A 26,653-nucleotide genomic window follows, 5' to 3' on the forward strand; every position below is an offset into this window, starting at 1 on the left:
TTGTACACCTTTTGGCATCCTCTGGTCTAACACCGTTTGAGACGAAGCTCAAAAGAAAGCTGTCTCTGGTGTGGACTAATGAGTTTCAAGGACAAGTATTGTGGTTAATTCAGACATGGTTCCTTGTAAAAAGGTTTCAGTTTTGTTGCCAAAAGGGAAAAAACCTATTCATATATTTTGGTACTGGCAAAAAGGAGGTCCATGATGAAATATTTCACTCAAGTTCGCTAACTCTGTGAACGTGAACGATATACCGTAAACACACTCGCAGTTAATGTTTACGTCTTTGCAATTGGCACGAACGGCAAGACGACCCCGACGTGTGCGCCACGCATGGAGAATGCAGCGGAGATAATGCAGCGTGCCGAATGCAGTGTCCACCACTTTCAGCGCCGTGTATTACGGTATAGCAAGGGAAAATGTGGGTCAAAAAGTGTTAAAAATATGAGAACGAACCAATTCATACTCAAGTTGCTCAAATGTGCTCCAAGACAATTCTTTTGTGGAATGACATTTCAAGCTCCCTTTGATATGAATGTACAATATTCCCTCGTTATTCACAAACTTGCTGTCCGCAAATCGCACCTGGAACTCTACACGACTGCAGCGAGAGAAAAAGAAATTGATGAGATAAAGCGATGGAGATAAAGCGATGAGAGATCATATATAATATAAGGTTAGTTCATTTATAAACTAAAATTTAATACTTTAACATTGATTTGCATTTACTTTATGTTCATTATAACCAATTAAAAATTATTTTGTGTTGTGATACTTTTCATGTATTTAATATCTTATTTACGTATTTATTTCAGGTAATTCATTTTTGTAGGACAATATAATTATTTGATTTTCACGAGGCATCTCCGGAACGTATCCCTCGCAAATGGGAATACTGAAATATGTTCCAGGTTTCGAGGAATAATGAAAATTATTACACGGACAATTAAAACAATATTCCAGACAACCGAAACTATAATTATCTTCCCACAAGAGTAACCTTGATTGTATTTTGTTTCATCATTAAGATCCAGGTTTCCAATGTCAAGACTTCTAAAATGTACATGGCTGCTTCATTGACAAGGGCGAGAAGTTACTGCAGCTGGCATTGAAGCCACAAGACCTTCCCAAATCTTTAGGCACATTGCTATAAAGTGTTGCTTGTAAGTTACGCATTCCTCGTTAACGTTTATTGTACAGCTAGCCGTGGGTTTATGTGCATGCATGCAAGAGATTCTACGGATTCGAGGTTGTTCCAAACATGTGGATTTGGCAATCGCGCAATTACACCAATTACGCTGTAACGGTCGCGGTTAAATATACTCGCCACATTCGACTTCCATATTCAGATATCGGCCGCTTCACTGGCAACACGAGCGCATCGATCCGTAAACACACGTGTAGTCATCAGCCGCGCTTTAGTCACGCGCGACGTTTTCTCTCCCACGGTGAGGCACACGAGCAACGTCGTGTGACGCTCCAGGATGAACGTGCGCAGTGAAGCGTGATCGTATGTCGGCAGGTCACTAGTGAAGAATTGAGATTTATGCTGTGCGACTTTACAGCCGTTACGTTTCACCTTTATTTCGTGTGGCGGCTGATGTAGATGCAGAGCAACAACACAAATTTCACATTTAGGTGGTCAAGCCAGATAACTGCGAAGATCAAACCCAGAGATCTTGTGTGTTGGGTCTTTCACAAGGTGGATGTTTGAGAGTTATTTTCTTTGTGAACTGTTACGTTTTATGCTCGAGTAATGGTTCTTCAATTTTAGGCCAACGTAGTTTACAGAACACAGTGTCTCATGGTACCGTAATTTGCTTGTGAAATATCATCCTCTATCTCCTGCAGTTCCATCGCTCATATCAAACTGCTATGAACAAAATAAAAATTCTGGCATTTGACTCCTCCAAACCTCACCATTGCTGCCCCGTGTCCCTGCCTGTTCTGCGGATCCCTTTGCTTGCAGCTACAGGGGCCTGTGACCTACTGAGCAATGGAAACCCCAACGAAATGTGGATGGAAAATATTAAAAAAAATCACGTTGAAGTGGAAATCTCTTTATTATATTCCCGCTCCTATTTTAATTATCACAAGCTTTAGGGATAGTGAACAGTAAAGCAATGTCTACATTGTGTCTGCGTTGGTGTTTACATCACATGGGTCATCAACTGGTTTGTACCGTATTCGCATTAACGTTAAAGTTTCACACAACATACACTTGCCACTTATTTTTTATGCTGTCCACGTTACCTCTGAAAGGGGTGCCCCATACATAAATAACTGTGAGAATAGCCGGGAGAATGTCCACTACGCTTGGGAAGCCAACTTACCATGAGTCGGTCATAACCAGCTGAGTTGTGCATTGTGCTCTGCGTAAGAGGCACACTCAGAAAGTGAAAATGTATTTATACTGCAGGAGGAATCCGATGAGATGTAAAGCTCTTTTTCACAGATGTCTAGTAGGGGCGGGTTACAACGTTACAAAAACAAACAATACTAAAACACAATAGGAGTGCAAAGTATATGAAAGGAAAGAAAATCACAAAAATGTATACAAATAAACATAACCTATTTTTATTTTACCAGGTAAAGCCCACCGAGCTATTAGCTTCTTTTTCAAAAGTGACCTGGCCACAAACGAAGTGGCTTATCATGTGAAGTGCATGTTTGTGAGCCAATATGAAATCAAACCACGCACGAGTGTGTTCTGCGCGTTGAAGACGGCCCATTTAACGCACGTGCGAATCTACACACAACATCAGCGGTTAGCGGTTAGCTTGCAACTGTCAGAAACCAAAGAGCGGCCGTGCTTATAACACCACTGCCCAGTTCCTTCCATCATTCGCTGGCAGCACTGCAGATATTCATCACGAGGCTACTCCTGGGGCCGTCCATTGACTCACCCCTGGACCTCAACATGAACAGACACGCGTCGTTCATCTACTTGCCACCAAACCAAACGAAAAGGAGGCGCGTTCGATCTCACGAAACACTTTGTCTGCGATGACCATGGCCTTTTAGAACATCTACGACACGCACCCGAGTACAACAGGAAATAAAATAAACTTTCAAAACACAACCTTTGACATGCATCTCAAAATTTTTTTTCTAAAAATGTTGTTCATTACAACCAATGACGTTTGATATATTCAGAAGGACAAAGTGTGTGTATGCATCTATACACGCGCAATGAAGATGGTAAATTTGTGTTGTAACGCATCCTTAAATAATGTAGCCTCGTGAGCACCACTATCACCACAGCACACTCACGAGTTTTCCAGAATGCTCTGTCCTTTAGCGCAGAACACACGGAGAGAGACCGGGGCAGGTGTTCCGTGTAAGCACGCTTGCCACAGAGTGAGATGTACCCTACCTCCTCCCGGCACCTCCAGAGCCGGCACAGCTGTGCCACCAGCTTGGAAAGGGCATCCTTAAACATAGTCATCTTCAGCTTCAACTCTGCGCAGCGAGTATAAACATGAATATTTACAGACGCAACGGCATACGGGTACGTGCGTGTGGTTATTACAGTAAATACACGGTGGTTAAAATTGTAATGTGCAATTATCTTCCAAGGGTGGCCAAGGCGTCTCAACCCCTGGCAAAAATTATTCTGAAGACGTTGCTTCGATTTCCGCAGCGTCCTTCAGTGCCAACGCTAAAATGCCCCTCGTTTTATAAAAAAGACAGTCACCATTGTATTGGTTGGGGAGTGGCGGCGGGGGAGTTGGGGAGGGAAGAGAAAATTAATTTTTAAATCTCAGTGTCCTGCAGACGATGCTGTAAAGTTTAGCTGGGCTTTAATCCGCCTGTCTGAACAGCGTGGGGCTCAAAGAATTCTGATATACTAATTGCTCTCAAGCAAAGCTGCCCCAGCGGGATTTCCAGTGAACTTCTTCTAATGAGACCTTCACATGTGGTCCAGTGGAAAGGAAAGGAGGAGGAGGCATCGCCGCTGACTGATATTCATGCCCCGCAAATCCCAATCCTCCTCAAGCCCCCCCCCCACCCAGATGCAACCCCTTCCCCACACTCCCCCAGCCGGTGCAGCCCAAAGATGGAGCGGTGTTCACGGTGCGATCCTATTTATATTGGGCTGGCCTTTGCCACAGGCCCATGTGGAGAGAAGGGTACAAACGTTTTGCGAAAGGTGCACGCTCTGTGCTGTCAGACTGTTGTTTGTAACGTAATTTTATATAATCGCTCTCTCTCTCTATCGTGTTCTGCTCTCCTCTGGCAGAAAGCATCCGTTTATGCCAGAACAAGTTGACTCGCAGTGTGATACATGATAGAGGTCCGATGCATTCTTTTCGCCATTTAACTGCAAAATAAAGTCCAACAATTCCTCGTATATTTACGTTACAAAGAAGAGGATATGTAAATCCTTTATTTAACCAGGAAGAGTCAAATATCCCAAGTGGTTGTTCTATGGATAGAATGGCCACCAGCATGGGAATGTGGAATTTCCATTGCTGCCTCGGCACCATCCATGGAGAGGAGCACATCCCCAATGCCCATTTGGGCATGGAAACTATTTGACTTTTGAGAGACCTTAGAGATGAACAGTTTGAGTTTCATAGGAGACATGGCTCACCATAGTTTCTGCAAAGTGGAATTCCTCAACATTTAATTAAATTGCAATCATATGTAAATGTACTACTATCTACCTGGCCACAAATGATAGCTCAACGAAGTGGCTTATCATGTGGAAATGTATAGCAGCCAAATACTATAAACGCATGTTTATAAAAGTGGAAGGTAAAACTAGAGGACCCGGAGAAAAATGAACGCGACCACGGGGAGAGAGTCATGCAAACTCCAAATATACAGGCGTCAGGGTCAGGATTGAACCCACGAGATCCTGCATACCAGACGAGGTAGTTAACATTTTGCCAGAGCGGCATCCCTAAGCTGTATAGTGGGCAACAATAAATGATGAAGTCTACCTGTGGGGCAGGAACAAGAATTGAACGTACTAGCACCCACATCCTACGCCTTTGTCTCTCTGTGCTGCTACACGCACGGAGGCCATTTTTAAAATTAATTATTTTTAACATCGAATTCGTACGCAATCGAAAAAAGCATGCTACCTGATACACACGCGCGTGCACACGCACACCCCCAGGCCGTGTGCGTGCCGTATACATTCCAACAGCACATTTTTGTCGTCGCCCATCTGCCCGCAGACCGTGCGCCGCAGCAGTCCCACCGGCGTGGTAAGGTGAGCCCGGCCAGCGCGCCGTGCCGACCAGCTGCGCCCCCCCCCCCACACGCACTCCTCGGGGAGGCGGTCCCCCCCCCACCCGGCTTCACCCGGCTTCTCCCGGCAATGTTTCTCCATCGCACAGGTACCCTCAGTAGCGTCCTTCAGGAGCCTCCTCCATGTCACCACCCCGTACATATATACAAACATAACAATAGCCTTAACAGACTCGCTGAGGCAAGTGCTGTTAGCAAGCACCGACACACACTAACCGTACCGGCACAAACATCCCCATTCAACTAAAACAGACAAGTGGACAAGCGTGGTTATTGAACACCGATAATGACAGATGTGGTACACAATAGGATAATAAGACTAACAAGATAAATGCTGACATTAATACTAAATGCTATCTTCTCATTGCAAGCCAATTGACTTTTGGGAGGCTCAGTCCAAGTCCCAATAACAAATGTCAACGATGCACATCTCCGAAGCGTACGGCTTTAAATCGCTCATACTTTAATTAGCTAAGCGCACACGGACACATGCATGCACTCACTTACACAAGCACACAGGATGAGATGAATAGGTGTGCTCGCATTACACGCAAAGGCCTCAACTTCACACACTGCTCAATCATCCCCCCGGCTAATGCTTCGTCAGCAGTCAGCTGTAGACACTCAATTCTTGACGGCACTTTGCCACTAGAAGTCAACGCACGAGTATTCGGTGCTGTCATCGTAATCATTTTTCAGACTCTGCATTCCACTGTCAAGCAGGGCTTTCCACACACAGCAATGGCAAACAAGACTGGGCACTGGGCAGAGATGGTTCAATATCTACGCAAAGTTTACCTCCAGTTCAATTGCCGAACGATCCATGTTGGAGCAAAGATGCACGTTTCAATTGTTCGTATTTATGCTTCATGAAGCCATGACGTCTCTCGTACGATAGTTCAGATTGAATAACATACACTGTGGAACCTTTCTCAGGCTCAAAATGCCAAGGAGACTGTAACAATGCCCATCCCTGTTGTCATATTTATTTACCCCTCAGAAATATTTACATATTATGGATAAGGCAACATTCATTGGCTATTGGTGTCAATGAAATCATTTTACAGGAATTGGGAAACTGAGGTTTTCAAACGGAGAAGGAACTACCAATCAAATGTGCAGTCTCTTCACGAGCGAGTGGTGGCCATGGATCTCCATCTTTGTTCTGTCCTCTGCTCTTGTGAGCTATTCAAGTTTGGGTGCCGCAGTGGCGAGATGTTAACTACCTCGTCTGGTATACAAGAGGTAGTGGGTTTAATTCCGACCGTGATTCCTGTATAGTTGGAGTTTGCATGTTCTCCTTGTGGTCATGTGGATTATTCTCCGGTTCCTCCGGTTTTTACGTCCACATATAGAAACATGCGTTTATTTGTCTGCTATAAATTTCAACGTGATAGGCCACTTTGTTGAGCTATCATTTGTGGCCATGTCGCTTCTGAAAAAGAGCTATATGGCTCAGTGGGCCTTACATGGTAAAATTAAAATAGTCAGGGTTACTCCATTATTTTAAGTTGTCAATCCATTTCTGTCGCTGCCTTGTGCAGCTATATATGTATATACACACATATACGAACGCACAATGCGAGAAGGTCTCCGCACACGTGTACGCTGAACAACATAGTGCCCGCCACGTGTTGCTGCTTGCTCTCTGCAGACGGTGGCTCTGCCATATGGAGAAAACGGTATCGTGGAAGGGGTGCCGGCAATGACAAATTAAAGGTGCTCTAAACATTTACAGGTTCCACTCCTTTTTTTAAAGTATTTTATCATCATTTCTCCCCCGCCATTCTATTCCGAATTAGCCATCGGCGTCACTTCATAAGACAGTTTCCATTTCTCGTAGAGCAGTGCGACTCTTCTTGTTCAAAGAACGACCCACGGAAGTGGATATCACGGAGCTACCTCTGAGACCCCTGCAAGTGACTTGGTCCATACACGATAGTGGGCAGCACTTCCCACTTGCATATGAGAATTAAGTTTACTTTAGTTAACCAGGTGATAACCTCAAGAAACAAGGCTAGTCTCATTTGCACGAGTGACCTGGAGTAATATTTGTTGCATGACAAACCAACATTACATTCTCAGAGATGGAATTTAGCCACATTGTGAGCAGAAGCGGATTTAACGATGGTTTATTTGTGCAGTCATTGGTCACTGGACTGAAACCATAACCGCACTACACTTGAGAACCCAGCCAGTCTTTGCCAGCAAGGGCAGCGGTGACGCGGCGGTTCACGCGCCGCCTACAAACCTGGCAACCAGAGTTCAATTCCTGACCATGGCAAACACCAGTAGAGTGAGCGATATATGAACCGATCCTGGGGCTCTCCTTTCACCAAACCACAAAGACCAGCGCGGTGAAGTATGTTGAAAAACCAGGGTGACCAAAGAGCATGGGGAGGCTTTCACCCAGAAGTTGATTGACAATGGCCTGAGTCGTACATACACAGGGTGTTGCCTATTCATAGAACCCAATGCATTCTGTTATTTACATCTGATCAAGCTGAATTGAGCCACAATATATGGACTTTCCCCACTGAAATAATACAACCACCCAGGAGAGAATCCGAGCGCTCGTGTCCAGGCACGAGCTTCTTGACCACGACTCCCACGGCCTACGAGCCACACAAGACCGCGGGGATCGTGCTGACACCCTCTCTCCTGTCGCCGCGTCATTCCGCCTCGGCAAATGTTTACTTTTAGCCACAGCGCGTGCGTGATTTGCAGCTTCGGTGTACGCACAGGCACGCACTTAGTGATGCTGTCACACGGTTGCGTGTAAGATAGCATTACTAAACAACCACAGACTTCGTCGGGAACTCAGACACTCCGCAAAATACTCTTGAAAATAATGAAGCGAAGGTGCCGAACTTGTGACAAAAGGGGCCATACATCTACACGCACGGCAACGTACACAACGGTGGCATTCACAGTGCCGCACTCAACATGGCCCGTGACCCGGTGGTGGGATAAGAGGCCAATCCTCTCCACATGGGGTGGGCAAGGCATGGGGGAGAGAAGTCGCCAGGGGCGAGACGCGGTGTGAGAGGCGTTGTGTCTACATTTCATAGGTTTGCTCACGTCAGCACACGGCGGTTCGCTGATTTTAAAAGGTTAAACAATTTTTTATTTTACCAGGTAGGGCTCACCGAGTTGTATAGCTCTTTCTCAGAAGGGGCCTGGCCCCAAATGATAGCTCAACGAAGTGGCTCATCATGTGGAAATGTACAGCAGCCAAATACTCTAAAACACATGTTTGTAAATGTGGAAGGTAAAAACCGGTGGACCAGGGGAAAAATCCACACGACCACGGGGAAAGACAGACATGCAAACTTTAAATATACAGCCGTCAGGGTCAGGATCGGACCTACGACCTCCTGTATACCAGACGAGGTTGTTAACATCTCACCACCGTGGTGTCCCATTTTAAAAGTCGTTGTGGTCATAGTTGTGACGTATTACGTGCATGGCCCTTTTTGTCAATGCACTGCTGGATGAGGACCTCTCCCCTCATGCCGTGTGGGTTCGTAGGGGTTATACCATCACACTTGACCACGCTGGTCAGTGCCAGTTGGTTAAGAAGGGGAGTATGGACATTAGAGCAGATGCGAAATATTAGGTCACCCACGTCGCCCCGGCTAACGGAAAGTTCTCCACACGCCTCAGAATTATGGTCATTTATATCTGTGGGAGATTGTCCGCGTAAAATAATTATTGCAATTATCGTGATATATTTTGTACCTGTGTAGATTGCTACATGCAACACATCAGAATTAATAAAAATTGGCCACAGTCGTGCACCTGTTTTTACATTTATAAAATTGTATGCTGCCCTGGATCGCTTCAACATGGACTGCATTTCAATCAACTCTGAAGCACGACAGGAAACCCAGAGTTTGCTTATTATTACAAGTCAAATTGCAACATTTGTTTGTTCCAGTTCCGTCCCATTGCTATTTTTTTTATTTTGCAAAGTGCACATAGTATAAATACGTAGACTTTTAAAACATATCAGGTTATACAGGTACATTTTACTCTCTGCCTTTCGCCACGGTGGCAATATGTTAACTACCTCACCTGGTATAGAGGAGGTCGTGGGTTCGATTCCAACCCTGACGCCTGCTGTATATTTTGAGTTTGTATGTCTCGTTCTCCCCATGGTCGCGTAGCTTTTCTACAAGTCCTTCGGTTTTTCCCTACACATTTAGAATCAACATGAACATACATTTAAATTCCCACGTGATAAGCCAACTTTCTCCTAGCTATCATTTATGATAGCCAGGTCGCTTCTGAAAAAAAAAGCTACACAGCTCAGTGGGCCTTACCTGGTAAAATAAAAATGTCTAAATAGTTTTCAATCTACGTAAGGAAACTTGCCCGAGTTTCAAAATTGCACAGGTGTTTCCTGACCACTTCACGCATGGCTGCCGTGTATGAGGAACCCGGGGTGGGGGGGGGGGAGTCTTCACTCTAACGGCTTCACAAATGAAAAATGTTGTAGTTCAGTCATTCGGCCTTTTTTCAAACTCCGAGACAAACGTTGGCCGCTGACGTGCCGGGACTTTTGTAAAACGAGCGAACGGCAATGGGAAATAATCGTACAGTTTTCTGTGAAGTGTGTTTACACGCGACATGCATACACACAGTAGTGTCATGTGTGCATGTAAGATACAGTAAAGTTCATAAAATACCGTGGGTGATGAGGAAGTCCTACTTCCGAGGACATATGCGTACTGGAAATCATTTCAGAATCTCTGTATATGGATGATTTTTGTTCCTCATGACCATGTCAGTCATGGGGTTGCTTGACCATACTTCACCACACTGGGTCAGTGCAGGCTGATGTTAGCCATAATGAAAAGCAATAGAGCAATGGGGCCTCGGGAAGAACATCTTCAACCATTGCAATTTAATGACCATGATGTACAGATCGAAAACATGGATTCTGTCAATGAACGTGGAACAAAATCTGAAAAGTACACAAAAATAACAAAATATGCACGTTGGGAATTACCCTCAAATACAGAAAGAGGAATACATGGATGAAGAAAACAAGTCCAAAAAATTGGACTTAAGCGTACTTGAGGAAGGTCCTTTTGCAAGAATGACAGTTGATGGGTGGGAATGGTGGTGGAGTGGCAGTCAAAGGTGGGATCAAGCCCGGGAGTTTTACCACCACTAAAACGGAGCGACGAAATCAGCTGGAGCGAGATGGACCGTGGCATCGCAAGCCCATTGAGCAATGGCAACAGCATCCAGCAGCGGGTGGATAATTGCTGACACGGACAAGAAACCACAGGACACGAACGGCTTAAAAACCTGGTGGCGAGTGAAGTCCGTAACTGGGCTCTCTGGGGTGGAAACCAACCTCACCCCCACATTAACCTGCCAGGGGAACATTCTCACGTAAGTGCTGGCTGATAAACGGTTCACACGTCACAGATCCCGTTCCATTGTTCCTAAGACCCAGGCCATTGTGTGTCCCTGCCTTGCCCAAATTTTACAAATTACCTGCAATTATCGAATTGTCTGAATGTTTGCTACGACTGAACACCTTGGTGGAAAGCTGTGATAGATCCATTGGGGCCCAACTGTCGCAAAAGCAATTCCTAGGTGTAGATGAAGGGACAAAACGATACTGCACAGGTTATCTTGAAGCGCGCACATTGCCACGGTTTAAAAATGTAAGTAAGGCTTTTCGCAGGCAAACCACTAAATGCCGAAATTAAAGCGTTGTGCAGTCCTAGAAGTTAACGCGCGTGCGCAGGCACTCGGTTAATGATTACATTGGCAGGTCACAACGAGAGGCGGTGGTGAGGTTTGGAAAAACATTTCATCGAGCTGTGGATTGAACGTGGCTGATAATGATGACAATCATGATGGCCCTGAATAATACGCATTTCATTTCGTTCATATATTTTTAGTTGTTGTTGTATTGTTTGTTGGATATTAACATAAAACGAGAGATGCCCTTCATGGAGGCGAAGCAATAACCCAGTGGTTCTTAACCTTTACGTCAAAGTAGTTGTAATCTGTGTTTAGATGATTTACGCGTCCAAAAAAAAAAATCTGGCCATGTCTCGCACCCCCAGGTGAAGAACCACTGCAATAACCGGTGATGGCTCCCTCTGGTGGTGGAGCGATGTAGCTATCCGGGTGCAGGACGTGTGCGTGGTGGCGCCGCTACGTGGAAGAAGCGTGTGTGACGAGCTATCACTTGCAGACGACTTTTGCAGGACGAGCAAATGCCAACGAGAGCTGGCTCCATTTGTGTACCATTCGATTACAATCGATTACAATCGTAATCGACTACTTTGCTGCGATAGATTAGTCCAGGGTTCGGCAATCCTGCGGCTCTTTAAGGAACCGCTCCGTGGCGTTATTTATTAAGGACCGACGGTCTCGTATCTTCACCAAATTGCGTTGCAGGCTTTTGAAAATAGATGGGGTTTTTTCCGAATTCGAACAAAATGTGGCTCTTCTCGTCATATTTGGTTGCCGACCCCATTGATTAGTCGAACCCCTTTGAAAAACTGACGGTCACCCCGACACCCTGGTTCTCCCCCCAAGTCAGGAACCCCACCCAAACTCACCAAGGCTGTTTCACAACACACGAGGAGGCTATAGTGGGGATCTTTGTCTTGTCTGAACATTGGACTTGGGGGGAGCGGCGGCGTAGCGGTCAGCAAACTGCGCTATAAAAACCGGCGACTCGAGTTCGATTCCCGCTCGCGACCAACAGCTGTGACGATTATCTGAACCGGTCCTGGGCCTCCTCTAGGTCGACTCGGCCTCAAATGAGTACCTGGTGCGGTGTGTAAACATCGCCACTGGGGAAACAAAGACGGCCCGGCATGGTGCTGGCCACCCTGCCCCTTGTGTGACGTTGCTGGCCTTCATAGGTGCTCGCTAACAGCACTTGCCCAAACGATCTGTTAAGGCTATACGGGGGATCTTTGTCTTGTCTGAACATTGGAATGAAGAAATCAAGTTATAAACATGACTGTTGAAACGTTTTGAGATCTTCGATTTGCTGATGACACAATCATGATAACAACTAAATGGAAATTTACTCGAGGAAATTATTTGAGAGTGTAATAGTGAGGACTGACAATATTTCGTGAGATACGCGAGAGAAAAACTACCATAAGTCATTACGAAAAAGTTTTCAGAGCAAAAAAAATAACCGTTGGGGGACACAAAACCGGAAAACGCTGTATTGTGTAAATACGGTAAGTTATTTGTAAGTAATCTTTGAACATCGTGTGCAGATTGAGTGTATTACACGATGATTTTGGTTGGACAGTTGCATGAAGGCACTTGTTTACCAGGCAAGGACATGATGATAGCAGGAAAGAATTAGTCCGCATTGAGCCATGCTTACGCAATGAGCATGCGTGCAAAAAAAAACTGTGCAATGGTTCATTTAAACGTGGCCATGTAGGGTTAATTAAGTAAGATTATGCACAAATGAAACACTTGTGAGCAAAAACAAAATAGAAGACAATGACAACGCTGCTTTAGTCGACTCAAATGGAAAAAAAAATGTGATAGAGGTCTTTTTACACACCCACTATTACAGAACATCCACACCTATTATTACATGCCATCTCTTCTCGATCTCATCTCAATTCACCGTACGGTATTTACATTGGCATAAGTCAAAGTTATTTCCTACTCAAATGAACACCGAGGCAGTTCTCATCTGTTTGAAGCCCTGAAGTGAAGGGTGGAAATTCCACATTCATATGGCAGAGGCCAGTCGACCCACTGGACAAGCACTGTTGACTTCCCCACACAAAGTGGTACTTATTTTGTTGACACACGAGGAAATGATGGGCCAAGTCAACCCACAACCAGGAATCAAACTTGCAACATTGCGAGCCATTCCTGCTACAGTGCCGTAATTCATGAAGTACAGTGTGTAGCCAATGTGCTCCTTAGGCCAATGTTCACAGAACCACATCAACAAATCTCTGGACGCACGGAGACCAAGCCCAGGTGCTTAAATGTCACGGGCTGGGGTTTCCAGCCCCTCTTGACCTTTAGATTAATTTTCCTACTTGCTCGTCAGGTGGACATTGGTGCTGTTGTCGGGAGTGCACGCGCTATCTAGAGTTGTATAACTATTGCGGGTTGGTTCAAGAGTTTAAGCAAATACATTCCAAAAGCCGAAACATTCAGGATTTTGAAACCGAAGGCAATCCCAGTTTTTTGGCGACCGTTATTCACAATGGGCCCCGGGTTATGTTGGTGAAAATTCCTCGTCTGATTTTGGGGGGGCGGAAATAAATAAATGAGCCCATTTTACCATCTGTAAACCAAAGGGGCAAACTTGCCAAGGTGGTGGCAGTATTACCGACATTTTGCCAACACGCGCACGAGAATCTGGGATGTGTCCATACAATCGGGGTGTCGTCAAGACAGCGTGACGAGACCGAATGCCGTTCGATTGGTGAAGTAAAATCTAAGATTAAGCTTACGTTGGAAAAGCCATTCGCAGAAGTAAAAAAACGCCGCGCAAACCCGGCTTCAAAATAGATTTTTGTTACAGAATGTTTCGTACTGCTACCATTTACAATTAAGTTTGCACAGTCAAAGAAATCCTATAAGCTGCCTTTGATAGAACAAGTGCATTGTGGGAATGATACCAACGCGAGCTTATGCGTAAAACTAACTTAAGACATGACATGCAAACTAAAAACAACGGGTGGGCTTTCTGAGCATGATCTATGGAAACATAACATACACGAGCATACATTAAATCACAAAAACACATGCTTCCAAACCTCTGCGATATCTTTTGCACGGTGTAATGTTAAAACAAAGAAGAGGGCATTCACAAAAACGCCATCTCTCATTGTCAAACGCGACGGGTCGTACGAAAAAAACTGTGTTCTATATGGCCTTTGGCAAGGAACAAAACACACACCACATGATGTGTTTTGACGGGTGTGATTTTGACCCACCTGCGAGTTCAAAACCTTTCCAGAGTCCCATTGCCTATAGTCATGCGGGTGGACCAGCATGATATATGATATTTACAACACTGTAATGCCCATACGTTCTTGAATATTACCACCATTTACAATCCAAATGCGTCCACAGTGTCAAAAGACCCGTATTTTGGCAAAACCTTTCACCGCTAAATCTAACGAGGTACACAGTTAAATAACCGTCGAGTATGTATGACAGAATGACGGTACAGCCACACATTGTATTTCCAGTTCCTCTTGAAGACGCCCATTTTGCTAGCAACCCCAAAACAGCAATCTGCCGTTGTGTGAAGTGTGGACCTCACGCCACAAGCTCACGAACGAGTCTCCCTCTGGAGGAAGGGGCGGAAGGACCCACACTTTACCCCACCACACGTCACCTGCCGATTGACTCTGTATCCATTTATACTGCTGGATGGAGACAAATGAAAGTGGATTGAAAAAACGTGGCCACCGTTTGACCTGCCACACTGGGAGATTGAACCAGCGCCAACTGGACTGCGTGTCCAGTGTGCTAAGCACCACCCCACACGTAAGTGGTTTTAATTCAACAAAATCTTACTTGGCCTTCATAGCCCGATCACACTATTTTCTGGCACATAATATACACTTAACAGATATAAAATCTGAGACATTCCAGATTACATAGCAATGCATAATTTTCTAGAGATATCAAAAAATGTTTGCCGCATTGTATAGTGCAGTAGGTTTTTTTTATCTACAAACTTTAAATTGTAAAAATATAAAACCATGATATCTTTCCTGTAAGGCACAGAGCTAGTGCTGGTTTTTCACAATTGTGCACTTTCACTACCACTTCAGGAACACGTTATGAATGAAAAACTGAGGTAAGGAAAAGAACGCTAACGCTGGCGTGTGTACAGTACATCACAAAGTTTCTATGGGACGCGGTCAACAGCTTAAGAAACACTCCCTAATTATACTGCGGTTCCGCTTTTGCAATACGTTTTGGGTTATCAATTTTTTCACCCATCAGATAATGCGCTACGTGCGTCATTGGGGTTAACTTGTAACCCTATCTGTACCCCCAAAGGCGAGATCAAACGGCATCAGTGGAATGACCAAGAGCGGCCCACGGGACTCGAGATGGCAGGAGGCCAGCGGCGCAGCAGCGCCATAAACAAGCAACGCCACCACGACCGCCCGACCGCCCGCCCGCCACGGACTTTCGGGAGACCTTGCACCCCCCCCCTCCGCAGGCCAAGGCGCAGGGGGGTGCCTGCCGTGGTGCAGCCCTGCGCTGGGAGTTGTAAGACGGCGCTTGTTTTAGCGGAGGAGGAGGCAGGGGGGGGGAAGGGAAGAATAATCCTGTAATAAAAAAAATCCAGGGTTTTTGTTGCACATATCGTTAATGCTCCCAGACCTGTGGAATGCGATTGCGTGGCTTTTTAAAAAATATTATTTTTACAAATTGCACGCTGGTCGTGTTACCGATGTCTGGGCACCAAGAAAAGCAGTTTTTTTTACCCCCATTTTGAAACTTGTACAACTGTACAGCGGCATGTCCTGTAGAACGGGCCCGTGAGTGACATCATACATATTCGTTTTTATCCGTAAGAAAAATCTAGCTCTTGCAAGCTCTGGACGGATTGCTTCAACTCAACAGAGGAATTAATTCTCATCAAGTCACCATCAACATCATCATCCAGGATCTATCCACGACTGGATGAAAGCCTCCGAAGATGTCATCATCTCTCATGGTCTTGCAATGGAACAGTCCGTCGAGCTCCTAGCACACGAGCCGATACCAATGACTTCCTCCTCCTCCACAATGAGCGTCCATTTGGGCACGTTTTCTCATTTGGCTGCCAATCTGTCATTAGCCTCAACCACCAGCCATTATCTATTCTATGGATGTCTCCCTGCCCAAACACCACTCACATTTCTTATCAGTCTACCCTCCCGAGGGAGGAATGAATTATCCGTGGTCACCATCAACATCATTATCATCCAGTTCCCTCACCTCTTCTCCTTACCGTTGTGCTCCCATTCTTTTCTCTCTCATTGCATGCCATTTCACTCTCTCCTCCTTCATCTCCCTCCCCCCACCTTCCCCTCCATTGTTGTAATGTAGGCACAGATATTTGATTCATAGACTGCCATTATAATACTGGCAGACCCTGTGATTAGCGAGCATTAAAAGAAGCATATTTTCTCTTTCGCTTTGTTATAGTCCAACCCGAGTGCCACACGCTAACAAACACTTGTATCCGACCAAAAAGTTGACATCTCTTCTACTCCTAAGTGGTTTATGCAGTCCCTCAAAACTACACGTTGCTACCGAAACACATTTCTTGACTTCCTTTTCGTATGCAACTGTGCACGGCTGCCGCAAAACACACTACGACGATGCAAAATAACAGTATCAGTTCCTTCGCCTCTTTGAAGCCAGCGGCATTATCCTCACCGTTACCACCATTACGTCGTCGTCGTCGTCCTCTCTACTGGGCAATTTAAATGACCACCGCGTGGCAAAGCTGCCGCTGGTTTCCGAGCGAATAGCGTCGGCGTTTAAAAGTATCGCGCGCTTTATGTCACCAGATTAAGAAACCCCGCTGAGACATTAAGCCTCCTTTGCCAGGGAGACATTTGGCTCACACAACTGCCAGTAGGTGCAAACACAACGGGCCTAACACATACAAGGTGAGGCCCGAACATCGAAAACAAATTCGAATAAACAAATAAACAGATTGGTTCCCATCGTCGTAGCAAGGCGAGCGTGCGTCACTGCCGTATCGCTCCGTTACAAAGACGAGCACCACCCAAAACCTCTGAGCATCCGCAACGCCGATGGCTGCTTGAGCATAAGGGAACACGACAAGGGAGTTGAGTTGTTCTGCTTACTGGCAGGAGACATTTAGTTTCCCACAAGGGATGAACGTAAATTCTGGTGCGTGAATGATTATGATGATGATGAGACTTCACTTAACTGCAGCCAAATTGCTGCCAAGACTTGCAAGTTGGCGCACAGTGATGATTTCCTCGTAATTATCTTACCGCCAGTTAAAACTTTACCTTTCGGCAATCTCGCACCGCCGTTGTTAACGTATCGCTGCGTTCGCTACAAATGTACCTCTCGCATTTCTAACGGGTTGTTTAAACTTGAGCCGGAGCCGTGCCGGTGGCGAAACTCTACGGGAACAGTCGAGTGGAGCTCCCTTGAGCGGCACAGCCTTTGCACTGCCACGTCGGACTCCCCTCCAGCCGTCGCTCCGCACACAGCTACCCCCCCCCCCCAAACTTCTTCCTCCCCCAACCCGCCACGGCTGAGTGTCCAACCCTGCGATAAAAAAAACACCTTCGTCTCTGCCTAGTTGATTGTGATATTGCCTACAACTAAACTACATAGCTCATTTTCCGAAGTGAACCTTGCCACAAATGATAGCTCAACAAAGTGGGTTATCACGTGGAAATTTACATCAGCCAAATACGGTGAATGCCTAAAATGTGGATTTGTCCACAATCACGTGTGTTCGGAAATTCTACCCAACATTCCTTCCCGTCCATCTTACAAGAACTACGCCAGCATTAGCGAAACAGCCATTTATTTTGCACTCTGATAGATCTGGTTCAGTCACCAATTTCAAATAATAATTTGCACTTATGAGGTGCCTTTAACAATGAATATAGGCACCAACCACTTCACTCTGTCATTAAAAAAATAATTTCAATTGGAGACATGTTACCTAGCAACAATCATTAACCAGTCTGATGGGACAGGCATGGGAGTAAATCCATGAATATTACCGGAAGCACACCAACATTATCTGGGAAACTTCACCCAAAGTCGCTTTTGTAAAACTCGTAGCGTATAAAAACCTTGCCACTCCCGCGTTTCACTCCCATTTAATAATCGTCGCCAAACAGCAACCAGAAAAAAAACCTTGCTCTCAACTTCATGGAATGGTTACAAAACCACTTTCTAAAAGAGTGCCATAGGCTGTGTTTACAGGAGGGAATTAGTTAAACACTGAACTCGGTGTGAACCCCAACTAACCCATCTGATCCTTGTCCAAATTGACCCCCGCCCTATTAGCTATAGCAGCGGTTCTTAACCTAGGGTGCATCTCGCACTCCCTGGGGGTGTAGAGATGCCCTTTCTGTGGGTGTGAGACATGCAAGATTCTTTTTTAGAAGGTAAATCAGCTAAAGACAAATTAAGCACGGGCACGTAAGTATAACTACTTTGTTTAATCAAACCTGTGTATTTATTAACATTATACAGTTTGTTTTTTATACAGCTGAGAACCCAAGGGGTGCAAGGCTGCAGTAAAGGTTAAGAATCGCTGACCTAGAGAGAAAGGCTTGCCCCACGCACTTCACACACCAGTGCTCTTGTCCAGCGGAACCACCCCCACCTTTCGACGTGTCTCCACTCGTGTTGTCAAGCAAAAATTGCAACCGCGGTGTGTCCCCGTGTATCTGTTTATATAACCTCCACTTCCCCCGTGTGTTCTCTCCCAAACAAGAGGTGTTTTTGTCCAGAACAGGCTCTCCCCCTACTCCCCCCCGTGTAACGGTTGCGCTCTCGTGTTCCGAGCATTTCGGGAACGCGTCAGAACAGAGAGAAGAGGTTATCGAGATGAAGGCCGGCACTGGTGTTTTGAGTGAGAGGAAGAGAGGAGAAAAAACACATGGCAGAGTGACCCAAACCGAATCCTATGATGCGGCATCAAGCAAGTCTCTCTTTAAATCAAAAATGATCTCAAATCCACTCTGAACTATTTCGAGCAGGAAGGACTTTTCTTTCCTTTGACAAAAACCTACATCTGCTGGTTTTTGTTCATTACACCCATAAAAAAGCACGACCTGCACGACCTGGGTGAGATTGCAGGGGACATTTTTTTTTTCTCCAAAGCATTCACTGAACGCCTGTGGGCGCTGTGCCAATTTGCGAGCAGAAGGTCGCGGCCGGCAGCGGCGGCAGCGATCGTGTTTCTGCCTCATTTGTGTCCCGCCAGCGGAAGACCAGAAACCGGTGAGCAGAGAGACGCTTGCGTAACCCCAAGCGCTAAGGTTGTCTTTTAATTCAGAGGAGAAAAAAAGGGGCATGGTCAAGGTACTTGTTGTTTTTTTCCCCCCACTCAATTGACATATGTATTAACTAAAAAGAGAGATGCCCACTTCCAAACTCAGAATTGTTGCAAACTTTATAGGAAAAAAAACTGGCTTATTTACTTATTTTTCCTCCGACCACCGGGATTTGCATAAATGATTCCGCTTACGGAAAGACAGAGCACAACTATGAGCGCTGCGGAGTCGCACAAGAAACACTCCAGTCTGCTCCCACGTGTGACAGTTTATTTTAAAAAGCTAAAGTCGGATTGGAGAATCCATATTTGTGTTGTGAAAAGGTGATCAAATGTTGAAGCTACACAAAATGGCATTTATAGCGATTAAAACTTCCAGGATTTTTATTAAGAGGTTTCAACCTGACTATACATATGAACGAAGCGTAGCATAAACATGGGGCTTCAAAAATAAAACTTTACATACAGCAATGTATATGAATGGTGCTTTGTGACTACACACAGCGTAGACCTATGTCGCCAATGCACAGGAGGTCATGTTACACGTGTCTCAATTGGCCTGTATTTTCATCTCAAGGTAAAATAAAATTAAATACTACGTGCGCCGTATGAATGCGCGTGGGCTATACGGGACGAAGAAGCAGGAGCGGGGTGGTTTGCGCACGTGCGTTACGAACCAGGCAACCCAAGTTCAATTCCCGGGCCCGACTAACATCAGTGGCGAGTGGTGTCTGTAAAATGGTACTAAAATTAACGAGTTAAAACCAAGTTCAGCCACCGGGGCAACGACACGGATGCCGCTTTTACAAAAGGGGTGGGGGTATATTGCGTTGACAAAAACAGGTTAGGTGACTGATCGACATTCTGATCTCATGAAGCCGTATCCGACATTCGGTTGTATACAACTGTGGCCAATAAGACCGCAATGAAAGTACATTAAAGTATTTGCAAATACATTTGTTTGCTTTAAAACATATGAATATTACTGATTGACAGTTTTAAAATGGCAATGAACATTATGAGTAAATTATGCAATTGAATTAAATTACTTATTGTACATACTTTACTACTACACGTGAAATTAACTGCAGGAAAAATGCGCTAAGTTCATAATAAGTTTTTGTCTTCATACATTTCAATTAAAGAAGAAAAGAATACATGCAAAGTATATATAAAAAAAGAATATATACCCAGTACATATTCGGATGTTTCTCTCCCATCAGATGAACACAAAGGGTACGTTGTGAACCATCATCAGCGGACCCCAATCCACACCGTCTCCAATCCAGGCGAACTGCTGCTCCAGTCTCACCGGGGTCTGCGGCCCGGAAACCTGGACCCAGTCACCAGCAGCAGGGATCCAACCTCGAGAGGCCAGGTTTGCAACAGACTTACAACAGCGTCCTTCCTAAGCGCCTACTCTGCGTGATCGGCGCACGCTTGCGATGAACTGGACTCATAAGGGTGTGCGATAGCGCCGTGTTTACAGTCTTACTTGCAGCGTTCGCTTTTAGTTTTCCTTAAAATGTAAGTGACCGAACTTCACACGTAATGGTTACCCTGAAATAATCATTTGTTTTCCACACCAAAAAATGTCCCAACAACATTTTGCACTCACCGTGTTTACCCGGGAATTGTCAACATGCTGCTCCATGCAGGCTGTGGATTAACAATAACAGGCTACCCACAAACCACAGGCGGTACAATGAAACTGCAAACATGAGTGCCCAGACACCCGGCATTAAACATCGGAGTTCTAACGCATTTTATTGCTCGCGCATCTTTGCCAGCACGGGCATTTTATGGGTTTTTTGTTTATGCTTAACCGCAAGCACATTAAAACACGCTTTTACCTATACCAACGCATTGGCAGAAGCAATAATCCATCGCAGTGGTCGTGATGAACGCGCCAGCCCAGCACGCGTGAGGTGGAGGGGGGGCGCAACGTGACGCGCGCTCGCACGCGCCGCCGGTCGGTCGGTGACTGCCATTGGGAATTTTTCTCGTTGAACAGAAAGAAAAAAAACCCCGTCAGCGTTATCAAAACTCATGTAAAAATGCATTTTTCCCTTTAAGGCAGGCAAACAATTTCCTTTACAAATCTATCAACCGTGCAAGCGAATGCCAACACAAACTCCGACGCCGCAGAATTCCATGCGAAGAAACACGACCGCCACACACGTACGCACTGTATGCTGGCGATGAACGTCCGCTATAATTACATCGCGTAACAACACGCACAACCGTAATACCCAATGTGCAACCTACGGACGACGCAGAAATTCCGCTGCTAGGCTAACTGCGTCAGCTCCTGGAAGGGTCCCGCGTGATAACGTCTCAGCTGCGCGTCATTCAAGATCGCTGTGAGCATGCTCAAGGCTGCCGCAGGACAACCACACGTCTCCCTGGATTGGATTCTCCTTCTATAAAACTAAAAACCTCTTTTTAATTTGACCAGGTAAGGACCGCTGAGCTGTGTAGCTCTTTTTCAAAAGCGACCCAGCCACAAATGATAGCCCAAAGTAGAGGTCTTATCGTGTGGAAATGTAGAGCAGCCAAACGCTCTAAACGCGTGTTTCTAAATGTGGAGAGAAAAACTGGACCCGGAGAAAATTCCACGCGACCACTGTGGGAGAGAGAGAGAGACGCAAACTCCAAATATACAGCAGGCGTCAGGGTCGGGGTCGAACCTACAACCTCCTGCATACCAGGTGAGGGAGTCAACATCTCGCCCTACCACGGCACCCATTCAACTCGGCATCGCTGACAAATGAGGTCCCGCTGCCTTTCTGAACCTTCATCTTCCTGACCCCTTCCTTAATAATCGCATCGCCAAGATCGCGCACGCGCTCTCGCACGTGCTCTCGCACTCCAAAGAAAGCAAACGCATTCTCCGTCACCCTCCTGTCAACCTCCTCGCCACGCTAGCAATACGGTGCGCAAAAAAAGTTTAACTTCCACACATACATACGGCTACATGTCACCCGAGTCTGAAACAGCCTAGGAGAAGGAAAGAAAAAAAACCACTCCTTTTGTTAAATTCAAAACTAAAAGAGTTTGGTTAACAAGCCACACCAACCTACTTTTTAAGACACTTTATTTCTTCTTCTCCTCTCACGTTGCATAACTCTGTCGTCATAACTCCACCGTGTCTTGGATTGCCCTCGTGTACGGAGCTCTTTACAACAACAAGGTGAAGAGTGTCAACTCAATCAGCACCATCGTCGTCGTCCACTCTCTGCGCAGTGCCCCCCCCCCCCCCCGAGCTCTGACACAAGCAGCTATTTAGCTCCTCCAGCTAGTCCACGACCAAAGACGCAACGACGTGGAAACATAAATTACCGAGGTTATTTCCTCCAGACGTGCCCATGATGCAGATGCACGGTGGATATTGCTTTTGCAAAAAATAGCATCGCAGACAGTTTAACACGGAGACTTTCACAACCAATATCATCCATAATAGAGGTTGCGTTTGATCGCGTGAAAATAAAGGTGTCGTTAAACTTACCACACACCAGTGTGCTGTACCAGTAACAAATTGGCACGTTCTGTTTACGCGACAAACCTGACTCATTGGCTGTGTCGGGTGGTGGCAGGTTTCACGACACATTTATATTTACGCGACCTCGCCCAAAAAAACCTCTATTATGGAATGTTTACAGTGCCTACACCTTTTTACGGCTGACGGGTGTACGTCCTTGCAACCGCGAGTGGCAAGAGAAACTGGCCATCGGGTTATCCAGTGGCTCGCACCGCGTGCGTGAATATCCAACTAATATACGTGCGCAGACAATGAAACGTATCACTAAGTTACATTCCGCGATGCATTCATCTAAGCACTTTAATACTGTCCTGCTTGGCCTAAGCACCATGTTGAATGATGGGCTTACTCGCTACGAGTTTACACTGGACAGCATCAACATACGAAGCAAAATCTAACGTTTATTAGACTACTGTACGTGTTATTTATACGAACGTCGGACCAGGTATTGTGTAAATCCCATTTAACAAATCTCTCGTAAGCTGTTCAAATGATCCTTGAAGTTAAATACTTTATAACTTTTTAGGGAAAACATAACAACACGGGACGTCTTGCTAGCTTGCTTCGAGCATGGTTTTTTGTTTACAGGGCTCATGTGAGCTGCAACGTTTTGGCATCAAACCCATAATTCTACATTTTTGCACAGATCTTCTTCGGATGAATCCTGAGAGCATCACCGAGTATTTTTTTATTGTTATATAATACCCAATGCATTCGCTTGAACGTTTTCCTTTCTCCGAGTAAAATATGTTATCTTTTGTTGAAGCATTTCTTTGAGATTGTTTTAATGTTACATCAATTACTGTACTGTACACTCCCGTTGATATTTGGAAGCCACTGGAGCTATGCACTTTTAAATCTCGTTTGAAAACTAATTTCATTAATACTACATTTTGTGTTGAGTCGATTGGCATGGTTGGCTACGTTAGGTGCAAGAAAGGAAGTTCAACATACATATGTAACTAGTTTACATAGATTATAAAATACGATTCTGTGTTAATATCATTACACGCCTGCCACCCAAAAGCAAACAAAGAGGACCCCCCCCACCCAAAGTAAAGCAAGCACAAGTACATAAACAGTAATAAAAAAATATAAAAAATACAGTGCGAGATATAAACTTTAAAACGATGGCAATATATTGTCGACGTTCAAACCCTCAAAAACTTGCCGTCAGTTTGTGATAACCCCGAGAATCATCTGAATAGCCACTGTGAAGACAAACAAGCGGCGGGAGTCATTTTCCTCCTCTATCGCTCTGCTGGGGCAGTGGTTCTTCTCCTTCACCTGTGGTGCACGCTGCACCCCGTGGGGATGCGGGATGCCCTTTATGGGGGGGTGCGGGACGTGGCCAGATTTTTTTTCGAAGGTAAACCATCGAAAACACAAATTCAGCACGGCCGCCTAAGTACGACGACTTTGTTTCATCAAAACCAATGTATTTGTTAACATTGTACATTTTATATTTTTACGATTAAGAACCAAAGGGATGCAATGCTGCAGCCACGGTTAAGAACCGCTGGGCGAGGGTGGTGGCGTAAGGCTTCTGGCGCAATACACACAACTCCCGTACCGTCGCAGTCACTGCCGACTGGACCGACTTCCAATCCTGCCAGTGGGGGCCACAGGCATTGCCAAAGTGCTCCGCTGGAACACGGACAAATGTTGCATCCCCCCCCCCCCTCACAGCCGAATTTGTAAAGTTAAATAATAATAGACAAAAACAGTGCTAGCTTCCATCCTCACCTTGTAGGTGACCCGCATATTTTCCCCGCCAATAGATAATTAACCTCAAAAGTGCCTTAACTCGTGTTCGTTATAAATTGACAATAAGCTGAGATTGTTTTTTTTCCCTTCGGAGTGTAAAGTACCAAAAAAAATCGAAACAAAAAACTTAGAAGTACAAATTCGCGTAGCATTTTTTTTGTAAAATTGCTTTTGACTAACCATTTTGGCGCCATGTGCTGAATCATGCTCTGGAGTATAATCCGGTTCATTTGGCAGCTCCTGGCAAGGAAAACAGGCGTTTCGAAGGAAGAGACACCAGCAAGCACACGCTATCTCACAGCTCTCACACACACGCACGGCGCGGCAGCCCAAAACGTCAGTCCGCGTATCGCGCGACAGAATATTACAAAAACGACGCGAGTGTGCAAAAAGGTACGCGAAACTTAAAAAGCCGAAATTTAAACATAAAAAGATTACACTGTCCTCAGAACGAATTTAGCGCGTTAAAATTAAGATGAAAAATGAGACTCCAAAAACAGTGTATTATTAGCATACAGTACATTAGTATTACTGCAGAAGTGCCGATGGCTGTTATTGAACAAGAGAAAGGTGGAGATGGGTACCTCAATGGTAAGGAAAGGTCACACACCGCCTTTCCTCCGCAAACGATCAACAACGTTCAGTCAATTTTCTGCTGATGCTGCTGCTGCTGTTGTTACAAACCACTCGAGGCAATGCAGATGTGTGATCCAGAAAGTCGGAGCACTTCCACACCCAACAGCCAACAAGCCGTCCCCCCCCCCCTCCCGCTGAAGGCTTTTAGAGGTGGTCCCTGGTTTATCGCCCATAAGGGGCAACTCGTTCGCTCCTGCCGAGCCAGAGATAACCAGCTGCAGTTCAGCGACCGGCCAACGTGCAAATGTCACTTCAGCACAGAATGCGCAAGCATTACACACACGTGCGCACATGCACACGCGCACACTCACTAAACAAAGACAAAGATCCCCCGTGTAGCCTTAACAGACTGTCGGGACAAGTACTAGTTAGCGAGCACCTATGAAAGCCGGCACGGTACACGAGCAGGTGGGAGGCAGGTGCCACGCCCGACAGCCTTCGTCTCCCCAGTGACGACGTTCTAGCACGCTGCGCCAGGTACTCATTTTAGGCTGAGTCGACCTAGGGGATGCACAGGACAGGATCAGATCATTGTCACCGGTGTTGGACGTGAGCGGGAAATCTAACTCGGGTGGCCGAGTTCGTAGCGCAGAGTGCTAACCGCTACACGACCGCTCCCCACACGCGCGCACACACACAAACCCACACACACACGCGCATACAGAGGGGTGCAAAAGTCCACGCGAGAACGATGGCTGTAATGAGAGACAATTCGGGGAGTGGAGCCGAGATACAAACCGTCACATTCTCCAGCAAAGTGCGGAGAATATATAACAGTAAGTACATGCCAATAAAGTAGAAAAGTCCCCATCTTACCACATACAAGCAGCGGTGATGAAAGCCAGGCAAACTAGGTTTTTCCAGAGTGACCGGATAATGTGTACTAAAATTCATTAACTTAGTGGCATACAATTATAAAACTGTATACTGTAACTCCTCGTTTGTTTCGCAAGACTCGGTAACATGCTTTGTGTCTTCAAATACACCTCAAAGTATGTAAGTACTCGACATTTAATGTTTTTACTCTACTTCTGGTTTAGTTATGACACACAATGCATTTGAAATCGACTCGTGCAAAACATGGTCAGGTCGTGACACCAGATGTGAGCGGAGATGGCAAATGCTCAAAAGCGGGAGGACGGTCGAGCGGTAAAAAAATTAAACCCCAAATGTTCAACGCGTTGACAAACGTCTGTGAAATCAGCGTTGGATTTTCCTTGCAAAACCACAACTAGCTTCGGTGTCACCTGTGGCAGCTTCACATGCAGCGCAATGGGACACAATTGGATATCATAAAAAGAGAGAAACACCTGAATGCAATAGGTTAAACATGCAGGCTCTCGCGTCCAATAATATCCAAAAGAGGTTTTTTGGATTAGATCGTGCAAATATGTGCCGTT

At 45.6% G+C, this 26,653-nt stretch overlaps 1 protein-coding gene across 6 annotated transcripts in view; it reads right to left on the minus strand.

The window, feature by feature from the left end:
- The window catches only part of LOC144730725 (high affinity 3',5'-cyclic-AMP phosphodiesterase 7A-like), a 118,091-nt gene that overhangs the window by 62,230 nt on the left and 29,208 nt on the right, over positions 1-26,653 (minus strand). Inside the window, exons 1-2 of one of the 6 annotated variants that reach the window (XM_078611482.1) lie at positions 25,202-25,361; positions 24,798-24,857 (exon numbers count right to left, since the gene is read on the minus strand). The exons of 2 other annotated variants lie outside the window; for them this stretch is intronic. In XM_078611482.1, coding sequence (XP_078467608.1) covers positions 24,798-24,800 — 3 coding nt within the window. In that variant the 5' untranslated portion in view covers positions 24,801-24,857; positions 25,202-25,361. Of the gene's footprint in view, positions 1-9,339; positions 9,637-20,499; positions 20,904-20,927; positions 24,777-24,797; positions 24,858-25,201; positions 25,362-26,653 lie in introns of those variants that run through there. 3 more of the 6 variants (XM_078611464.1, XM_078611473.1, XM_078611456.1) reach the window with 3 other exon arrangements.

This window comes from Lampetra planeri, chromosome 2, assembly GCF_965212315.1.
Source record: "Lampetra planeri chromosome 2, kcLamPlan1.2.h2, whole genome shotgun sequence".
NCBI lineage: Eukaryota > Metazoa > Chordata > Hyperoartia > Petromyzontiformes > Petromyzontidae > Lampetra > Lampetra planeri.